Source organism: Oreochromis niloticus, linkage group LG16 (assembly GCF_001858045.2).
Source record: "Oreochromis niloticus isolate F11D_XX linkage group LG16, O_niloticus_UMD_NMBU, whole genome shotgun sequence".
NCBI lineage: Eukaryota > Metazoa > Chordata > Actinopteri > Cichliformes > Cichlidae > Oreochromis > Oreochromis niloticus.
In genome coordinates, this window is record NC_031987.2 from 1,351,874 (window position 1) to 1,362,195 (window position 10,322).

Sequence of the window (10,322 nt, forward strand, 5' to 3'; positions counted from 1 at the left end):
TGAACTTCTTAAAGCATCGTTTTCCACACTGAGCTCAGTTTTAATTTCTCTGCTCCATCACCAAGCAACACTGACCAACCACACCCCAGTTAAACAGTTAGACCCTGGCTTTGGTTCAGTCTGATTACACGGTGCCCCGCCGTGCTGAACCCGTCTTCTCATTCTAGTCAGAGACAGAAGCCTTCAAACTGCTGCAAGGCAAACGGTTCACCTCAGACTGAATTAAACATGCAGAGAATAAAGCACCTTTTCTTTTTTAAATTAAAATGAGAGGACACAAAGTTGACGTGCCAGTCTGTTCACATTGTTTGCATGAAGGAGTGGCTCCAACACTTCCTCTTATAGGGAGCGACTGAAACAGAAGCAGAGCAGTTTCTACAGTGTGTGATTAACTCGTGCAGTTCATGTAAACTTGAATTTAAGAACAACAGAAAATATTAGAGCTACGTCAGCTTTACCCATCAAAGAGGACAGACTTACTCCAGCAGGTAGGCAGAGTCCTTCTTGTTCTTGCTTGTACTACAGACGGTTGGAGGAACAGCAAACTTTTATTAATCCAGAGTTTTGTCTCTCAGATTTACAAAAGAAAGAATTTAAAGTCAGGCAGCAGTAGAGCAACAAAAATGTTGACAGGAAACCCACGGAGGGAGCATTACCACCAACCTGGCATCCCAACACACACACACACACACACACACACACACGCACACGCACACATATCTAAGCTGCTTTTTCAGTGATTTAGTTATTGAACCTTAAAGATCTAAAGTATTCTTTGGCATTTTCAACTGAAAAACATAATCTGTTGGTGAAATCTGAAAAATGTAATTAAGGGTTAATTACAGCCTTATAACAGCACCTACACCTGTTTCAGAGCGCTGACAGATTTAATGCAAGACAAATGAAGCAGATCAGAGTCGACATCCGGCTCGTAGCTGGAGATGGTGTCTGACCACAAAATCCCAGCAGTCGAAGTTTTGCATCAGGCCCGCCCTGAGAGGGCGGAGCTAGCGTAACGTAACAGCGACCATGCGCAGTGGCAGAAATGTCGTACGCGTCAGGTGTGGCCAGGCAGGCAGCTGTGTTGAGACAGTGAGCTTTCGTTCATGATGGCAAAGAAAAGGTTTTATTTCTTCTTTGGTAGGTGTGATTTTGACTTTATTGCACTTTTACTTTCATAAATCCGTCAGCGTGAAGCAGTGAGATGATGATTCAGCCATTCTGCTTGCGACCTTTCAGTGGCCTGGAGTTAGCTGCTGCTAAGAGGCTATAGCTTAAAAAACGTGGTTATTGATAATTATTTATTTATTATTAAATAATCAAATTATAACTTTGTTTGGTTGGTTGTTCTGTGTGTCAGTATGAGAGAAAGCTGTGACGTTTCCACAGCACTATGCTGTGTGTGATAGTGGGAAGTACAGATGTATTAAAGCTTGGTGCCGTGTTAATGATTTAATGTGACAAACTGCTCACACTGTGTTCTATTATGTTTGTTAGAGTTAATAAAATCGTGAAAATGAAATAATCATAAAGATCTCTGTCTATATAAATAAATAAATCTGGGTAAATTCCCAGATGATTAAACATGCAACTATTTTGATTATTATTATCTCTGATAATAACTGAAATGGGTAAAGAAAATCAACAGCCTACTTATGCAAGATAATTCATAATTTTATTGGGGGGCTTATATTGGCTGGGGGGGGGGGTCATAACCCCCTAACCCCCTAGAAATTACGCCCCTGTGTTGTTACACATACATTACTGCACCATTGCTAACTGGTGTTGCCTCATAAACATTTGTGCGCATATTATTACCTTCAGTTTCTGGTTTTTATCCAGTTACAAAAATGTCAACAGAACATGCTCATCTGAAATCGCTGTTCATACAGTGTCTTACTGGGTTGTTACTTTAAAAATTAACGTATTATTTCCACATCGTTAGCGCCTTGTTTCCTCTGTATTGTCCCACTATTACCACGTTTGGTTTTAAAACTTTCTTATAATTTTCATTAATAGTTGGATTGCTGACAGTTTGCATGATTTCAGACTTCCAAAGGAGCGACTATGATGAATGGAGCTTATTGTTTCCCGTTCGTTCTAACTGAACCTTTGTCTGTTTCCTTGCAGCTCTCTGTGGGTTCCCACTGGTGGCAGCTTCCTCTGAAACTAATGGAACCAGAGGAGAGCCGTTACTCTGGCAGTGCACACTCAGTGAACAGTTTGATCCAGAGAAAGTCGGCATTTACTGGCAGAACCAAAATAATAATGAAATGCTCCACTATTACAGAAATGGAAAGGAGGATTTGGAACATCAAAGCGTGTCATTTAAAAACAGAACCAAAATCTTTCCTGATCAGTTACGATCTGGAAACTTGTCCCTTATCATCGATCCGCTGATGCCTGAAGACAACCTGAAGTCCCTTAAAGTCGTTTTCAACCATGCAGGAGATATCAAGGACAAACTCTGCCAAACCATGGTTCATGTAGCAGGTTGGTATCTGCGTCATTTTATGGCACATCAAACTTGTTATCTTATATATGTCATTGATACATATTTACAATATTTACAGCTAATTTTAAGGAGCCAAACATCGAGATCAACCAAAAGAAGATGACAGCAACTTGCACAACACAGGGGGGCTTTCCTGAACCTGAACTGGCATGGATTTCCACCGACCATGAAGGACATGAACGTGCACTGGAACCACCTGATGTTCTGACCCTGCAGATCCACAAGGAGGAAGACGGCACCTACAGCATCATCAGCACAGCCAACTTCACGGGGTCAAAGACGGTGACCTGCACGGTTTACAACCCAACTTCTAACAAGACTGTGGGAGCAACTGCAGACCTGCCTGCAGGTACACAGAGGATTACATCACCATTAATCAACATCCAGTCTCCCATCAAAGTGTGTCAGTATCTCAAAACGCTGTGATTTCTGTCGCCTCACAGCTCCAAACCCCGAGTCCAAACAGGAGACAGATGAGGTCCCCAGTGAGCGCAGCACATTTACACTTTAAAACGACTTACACACCATGTGTGTTTAAAACGTGCTCTGCAGGAAAAGCAGCACATGTTACCATATATCACAAATACTACAGACTAATATGATTTCTATTATGATTTATGAATGATTGTTATTTATGGGCTAAACTGCAGTCAGTGACATGGAAACAATGAAACGACTTACAGATCAGATACAAGACAGTGAAACTCTAAGAGCCCAAAGCTTACATGAGCAGAGCTGCTGATCAGCTGCTGTTTTATTTGTTGTCCATTACTGTCACATCACAGCTAACTTACTTATACACACCAAATAAACTGAAGCTACTATTTTATGGCTTTACATTTATACTACATGGACGATTTCTGTGTTTAATGCAGTCATTAACATAAACTTCCACTGCATTCATGATCCATGCAGTCACAATAACTTCATGTTGCATTTGTGGGTGATGCACAGTCTGCTTATTTACAGGTGAAGGCCTGCCTGTGGCTGCAACGGCTGTGATTGGAGTATTTATAGTACTTGTAGTACTCGTAGTACTCGCAGCCTTTGGCTACAAGAAATGTAAGTAAGTTGTTCTTTTACTGTTTTAGCAGATACAATTATCTGATTTTGTGTCAAACAATAATTATGGACAGCTGATATTAATATGTAAACATAAAAATTTTAATTTATTACAAAAAATGAGTGCTCTTAGTGTCACAGCAGCATCATTAACACTGAACAAAATCAGCTTGTAGAGCGCCCCCTGCTGTCCTGTTTGTGACTGACATATTTTGATTTTGTTCTAGATCACCAACAGAGACAACAGAGGTCTAACGGTCCTGAGCCGTCAGCTGCTTATCTTTCCAACGGTGCTTTGCTAGCAGAGAATGGAGGTGTGTGCTAGTGTTGTACAGGAGGGTGGTGCTGCACACGGGCTGACCAGTACTGGCAGGACTTTGTTGGGGATACGTGTGTTAAACCAAACACTGCTGCTCTGCTGTATCTCAATGCAGGAAGCTTTTCCTTCCATTTCAGGGGCAGACAGCCGAAGAGAAAGCCCAAGAGAAGCACAGCTCTGAGGTCAGCTCTCCTACCACCGAGGCAGAATGACCACAAATGAAGCCTGCATTAAGATTCAGAGTGAGACCAAGACCAGAGACCAGACTTGCAACAAGACTCTAACGACCAGCTTCATCTCTCTGGCATTATTTAATTTAGAGCTTCACATGATGGGCTGTACCTCGTTATGCTCAGTATTTGTAATTCCTGCTTGAAATTGAGAGATTTCTGAGCTTTAACATTTCTCCCTCTGTGAAGATAAGCTAAAGGATCTTGTTACTGTACTTAAGCAGAAGGCATCTGGACTTCAGCATTTATTTTTCTGACAACTTTTTACTGCCTACATGTTAACACTACTTTCTACTTCTTAACTTTTCAAAATAGACTCATTACTTTTGGTTCAACAGTATCATTTATAGTGTTTATACTCTGGGTTAAAGCGGGCGTACGTATGTCGTCGGCTTCTAGCTTCTACAGAAGAGGAAAGAGCATCAAAGATGTTTCTCCAACATTTCTATCGGCTCAACAAACATCAGCAAACACACAAACTGTGTGTGCAGTTTGTCTCACAGTGTGTGCTAAAGCTAAAGGTCCAGCTGCTTTTTTCACAGGGAGAGAAAAGACAGAGAGCTAAGTTCACTCAGAGATGGAGAAGGATAAGAAAGATGGACAGGAGAGGAAGAGCTTAGACTTAATGTTTATATCCTTAACCATACATTTCTATGCAGTTACAACCTATAGGTATCTGAGCTTAGTCCACAACAACATCGGTACATTTAATGTGAAATATTCTTTTATTCTCTTCACCTTAAAAACTATCCTAAAATATGATGACAGCATCCATCTCATCCTAAAATGACCAAACAGCTGATTCGTGAACAAAATAACTGACAGACATTAAAATGTGAAGATTTGTTTTTCCCTTGAAGTCAGTTTGTCCTCATGTAAACGTGTTCATGCACATTCAAGTGTTTTCTTCAAACAGGACACCTGACCAACAAACATGTAATAGTATTTGTACAGTAACAGTATCCAGAGTACTTTAGGTTCGAATCACCGCTGTGGTTGTTTGGGCTCAGCCAAACAGGTGTGGTTCACATCCATGTGTGTCCACTCATGATAAGGACACACATGTAGTCCTGCATTCACTTCATCAGTGAATCCGAGTGAACGTTTGTCCTGCATTAACTCTGTGGGGTCTTCACCTTACAGTAACACGTGTGTTTGTTAACTGATGCTATATGAATAAAAGTGAACTACAGGTGTTCGTGAAACGTGTCTTTATTAGAACAGGACGGATGGATGAGCACAGCCCTCTCAGCACAGGGCTGACACCACTTTGCCCTTTATAATAAATACAACACAAATATATTAGGACAGGTTACTAAACCAAGCTTACAGGTAAAAGGACATTTACTGAACTGATCGTGTCAGCTCTTGCTTTTCAAGGACAACGAGCAGCAAAGTACAGTTAGCAGAGTTTGTTCTGATGAAGACTTTAAACTGTAAACAGCAGCGCAGTGAACAAGGATCTGTGTCCACGAATCCTCAGCAGTCACAGCACTTAAACATCATAGTTCAAAATGGTGCCACTCTTCATGAACCAGATAAAGTCCTGAATGCAGCCTTCAGTCTGCATCACATTCCATCTGCGCTTTAAAGAAAAGACGCTCAGCGTTTTCTTGGATTTTCAAGTAGTTCAGTTCATGCAGGAACTACAGCAGTCGGGAGTTTTGCTCTTTCATCTCAGCCAATAAGACTAGTCAAAATTTATTCTCAGGAAAAAAAGAGGAACTAAAAGAAATTGAAAGTTTGTTTTTTGTTGCTGCTGTTTATATTTAAGCTAAAAAAGAAATCGAATAAATAAAAAAATATATCATTTATAATTTTCTAATAATACATGTAGAGTTGCATATCCATAACAGCATTCAGTGCAGGTTTAGAGTGTTTCATTTAGTGAAAGCTGTTGATCCACTTCCCAAATAATCTCTAAGGATCTGAAGGAAGACATGCAAATATCTCTGCTCATTATTAGGCTAAAAGTGTGATATAGACAATTTATATTTTAGCAGCATCCCCATCCGGTTGTTCAGTGATGACGTGACGAATCCTACTTCCGGGCCTAAAGTAGTCTGCCTTTAATATGGCTTTTGTGTTGTTAACATGTTTAATGTTTTGTATTTTCTTCCATTTAATCTCAAAAAGCTCATAAAACAGTCAGTGATCACTGTTGACCTCCCTCGGCTTTTATTACCGCTAATCATTTATTTAAGCTCAGTTTTTAAAACCTTACGATGTAACTACAGCACAGCCCATGCAGCAGTATATGAATAACTAACCTCGTATTGTGGATGGATTATCTCAGTTGTTCTCCTGGCTGAAGTTTAGTCCTTTTACAGCATCCTGCCATGCGATTACATTTGTTCCTGACCACCGAGAACACTCACGTTAACTTTTATCGAGTGGAAAAAAAGTTAGTTTGTTTATATTATGCTAACATAGCTGTGTCGCTAGCGGTCACGTAGCACATCATTATATACCAGCTAGCCAAACTTCAGTAACCCTACAAACGTCACTGCTGTTTAGTTTTCTGTCTTCATTTATGTTGGAAGTTATAGCAGAGCTGTACGTTTGAATTTGTTTCCTAAACCCCGCAGCCAGGACATGCTATATTGTATTTAGATAGAAGCTAGCGAGCTAACTTCCTGCTAACTTCTAACGCCGTTAAATGTCATAAATTCCATTTTCATGGATGCCTGGATGTTAAACTCAATTGTTACACCTGGTAGAGCAGAACACTGATCATTTTATTAAAGATGAAAGACTTTAGACAGTTTTTCAACTCTCAGTAATGCCACAGTGATCGTTTGATATATGGACCTGCAGCGGAGTTTAGGCCCAGACACGGCCAGTGACGTCAGACTGAACAACCGGATAAGGCATATAACATCCCTGCACACCAGCTCAGTACTTATATTATACTTCAATCAAGATATAGTTATTATTTAACCACATTAGCTCAACAAGGTCACAAAAATATCCCACATACCAGAAATGACATGCTCAGCACTACATAAATAACATTTTCAACAAAAGTTGGACCACCAAACCACCAAATTAGTCTATCCTTTTCACCTAGCTAAAAGTCTTTAGCAGCCTAAATCAGAGGCTAACATTAGCATTTGCTAGCATCAGCCAGGCTGGTCTGAGGCTAAAACTAGAGTTTCTGTAACTTTGCCTGAAACCCTTTAAAGTGTACAGTAAAGGCAACTGTGGAGCATGAGTATTATTGTGGAACTTATATAGTCCTAAAATTATTTCTTCCTCGCTATACATCAGTAGAACCATGACGTTTTCACTTTTCCCAGTTATCTACATCGCTGACTTTAGCTAGTTAGCTAGCTAGCAGTCAGAGCTGTGTAAAGCCCAGAGAGAAGCAGACAACTAACTATCCGGCAGTGTTGCCAACTCCTCTGAAAGGAAAATCGCTATTCGCTGTCCTAAAAGTCGCTAGAACTCGCTTTCAGAAATGGTGACAGAGATCAGCTGAAACTGGTGCAGAAGGACCTGAAAGCCAAGATTGCAGAGGGTAAAGAGTCCTACAGACAGACAGTGTTGCCAACTCCTCAGTAAGGAAAATCGCTATTGGCTGTCCTAAAAGTCGCTAGAAGTCGCTAAATGACGTCATCGCGTAATTGGAGAGAGAAATAACATCGTGGAAGAGACATAAAGTGAGTAAAAAACGTCCTAAATGTAGTTAGAATTTATTTAGAACTACAAATTAAATTTCTTTTAGTAATTATTGTTTTTTAATGTCACAATTCCAACCCTACTCCTTTATCCGGGTTTGGACCGGCAAAAGTGACCCGAAATTGGCACTCTGGTGGAGTTACTGTGTGTGTGTGTGTGTGTGTGTGTGTTTATAAGTAGTTTTAAACCTTGTGATCCACAAAACAGCATAACAGTAAAAGAAGAACTGACTGCGTTACAGTCAGTGCGGGAGCAGCGGCTTCGCTCATGCGCGATTCATTTGCCGTTTGGACGCATAGGTGTGAACATCTCCTGCCCTGATCGCAGCTGGGGGAGGACTATCCTCCGCCTGTGAGTGCTTTGGCACGGGTGAGGTACCCGCTGCTTGTTGAGAGTAAGAGCAATACGCGTTTTCACGTCAAAAAGTCGTCTCCAATAATACCAGAAAAAGTCGCCAGATTTGTCGCTAGTCGCTTTTTAGAAAAAAAAAGTTGCTAAGGGGTCTGAAAACCCGCTAAATATAGCGACAAAGTCGCTAAGTTGACAACACTGCAGACAGAGGCTGGAAAACAAACTGCAGGAAAACAACACCAGGGAGGTGTGGAATGGAATGCGGGCCATCACTGGCCTGAGACAAAAGAGAGGTGTTGGGATGGATGGGGACGTCAAAAGTGCTAACAACCTAAATCTACACTTCAATAGGTTCGACTGCCCTGCGTCTCCTGTCTCCACACCCAGCTCTTCCCATCTTCTCCTTTCGCCTCCCCTGCTGGCCCTGATGGTGTCAGTCCCAGGGCCCTCAGGTGCTGTGCTTCCCAGCTGTCTGGAGTTCTACAACGGATCTTCAACATGAGCCTGGAAATGCAGAGAGTCCCATCACTCTGGAAGACATCCTGCCTGGTTCCTGTCCCTAAAAAGATCAACCCGTCGACCCCCAGTGACTACAGGTCAGTGGCTCTGACCTCACATGTCATGAAGACGCTGGAGAGACTTATCCTGAAACATCTGCGTCTGCTGGTGGAGCCTTGGCTGGACCCCCTGCAGTTTGCTTATCAACCTCGTTTCGGCGTGGACTCGGAGGATGCCATCATCTACCTGCTGGACCAGGCTTATTCTCATCTGGACATTGTTGGGAGCACTGTGAGGGTCATGTTCTTTGACTTCTCCAGTGCTTTTAACACGATCAGACCATCACTGCTGGGGAATAAGCTCATGGAAATGCAGGTGGACGCCCCACTGGTAGGTTGGATTACGGACTATTTAACAAGTCGACCACAGCATGTCCGACTGAAGAGCTGCCGCTCAGATAACATCCTGAGCAGCACAGGGGCGCCGCAGGGGACGGTCCTATCACCCTTCCTCTTCACCCTCTACACATCTGACTTCAGGTACAAGTCTCAGTCATGCCATCTGCAGAAATTCTCAGATGACTCTGCCATTGTGGGCTGTATCAGGGATGGACAGGAGGAGGAGTACAGGAGTGTGGTGGACAGCTTTGTCGAGTGGTGTGAGCTAAACCACCTACAACTTAACATCACAAAGACAAAAGAACTGATCGCGGACTTTAGGAAGCAGGCTCCTCCTCCTAACCCTGTCACCATCAGAGGGGCTGATGTGGAGATCGTTGAGGACTACCGGTACCTGGGGGTACACTTGGACTGTAAACTGGACTGGACCAAGAACACCAATGCTATCTTCAAAAAAGGGCAGAGTCTGCTTTTCCTACTGAGGCGGCTCAGGTCCTTCAATGTTGGTAGGAAAATCCTGACCATGTTCTATCACTCGGTGTTGGAGAGCGTCGTGTTCTTTGCAGCTGTGTGCTGGGGAAGTGGGGTGAAGACAGCTGATGCCAACAGGCTGAACAAACCGATTAGAAAGGCTGGTTCTGTCCTGGGTGTCAGACATGAGAACCCGGAGGAGGTGTCTGAGAGGAGAATGCTAAAAAAGCTTCTTTCTATCATGGACAATCCCTCCCACCCCATGCACGCCCCCATGATGGACCATCGGAGCAAACGCGGCAAAAGACTCATTGCCCCGAAATGCAGAACTGACCGCCACAGGAAATCCTTTGTACCGGTGGCAATAAGACTGTATAACTCTTCCTCACTCTGTAGGTGATTCTCCTGAGACGATTACCAATGTTATTCTGTTCCCTCCCAGTCCGTGCAATATTACCCAAGAGTACTTATTGAATATTTGTTTTCATCCCCCCATCATATGCTGCTACTCCCTTCATTCTATTGCACAATACTTTGTCACTTTCTAGAATCGCCTGCACTGATAGTTAAGTTATTTATTCACCAGGATATAGTTATGTATATTACTTCGTTAGAGTTATTTGATACCATGTCTTGCACTATCCTACTACTGTATATTACTGTACACTATTCTTATTGTATATATTGTATATCTTATATCTTATTCATCTGTTCCTCTGTCTCTCCTGCTGCTTTGAGCATGTACAGGACAAAAGAATTTCCCTCGGGATAAATAAAATTGTTCTTATTCTTATTCT

General features: G+C 42.2%; 1 protein-coding gene across 6 annotated transcripts; it reads left to right on the forward strand.

The window, feature by feature from the left end:
• The first annotated feature begins 329 nt into the window (after positions 1-329).
• LOC100692609 (ICOS ligand) lies at positions 330-5,318 on the forward strand. 6 transcript variants are annotated; one of them, XM_025904081.1, is made up of 7 exons: positions 330-488; positions 2,131-2,493; positions 2,574-2,864; positions 2,959-3,000; positions 3,485-3,577; positions 3,805-3,891; positions 4,034-5,318. In XM_025904081.1, exons 2-7 carry the CDS (start codon positions 2,274-2,276, stop codon positions 4,075-4,077), a joined length of 777 nt encoding a protein of 258 aa, XP_025759866.1. In that variant the 5' UTR covers positions 330-488; positions 2,131-2,273; the 3' UTR covers positions 4,078-5,318. The 6 variants fall into 6 exon arrangements, 5 of the variants coding, with proteins under 5 accessions (XP_025759866.1, XP_013125688.1, XP_013125690.1 ...); XR_001224179.3 differs by lacking the exon at positions 330-488 and adding an exon at positions 1,026-1,140 and having other exon boundaries at positions 3,485-3,581; XM_013270234.3 differs by lacking the exon at positions 330-488 and adding an exon at positions 1,026-1,140.
• The last annotated feature ends 5,004 nt before the right edge of the window (positions 5,319-10,322 follow it).

Excerpts from the sequence above, each read along its gene's own strand:
- LOC100692609 (XM_013270234.3), top strand. The coding sequence starts at position 1,107 with ATGATGGCAAAGAAAAGGTTTTATTTCTTCTTTG. Across the intron at positions 1,141-2,130 it reads AAGGTTTTATTTCTTCTTTG|CTCTCTGTGGGTTCCCACTG; the intron begins GTAGGTGTGATT and ends GTTTCCTTGCAG. Across the intron at positions 3,892-4,033 it reads TTTGCTAGCAGAGAATGGAG|GGGCAGACAGCCGAAGAGAA; the intron begins GTGTGTGCTAGT and ends CTTCCATTTCAG.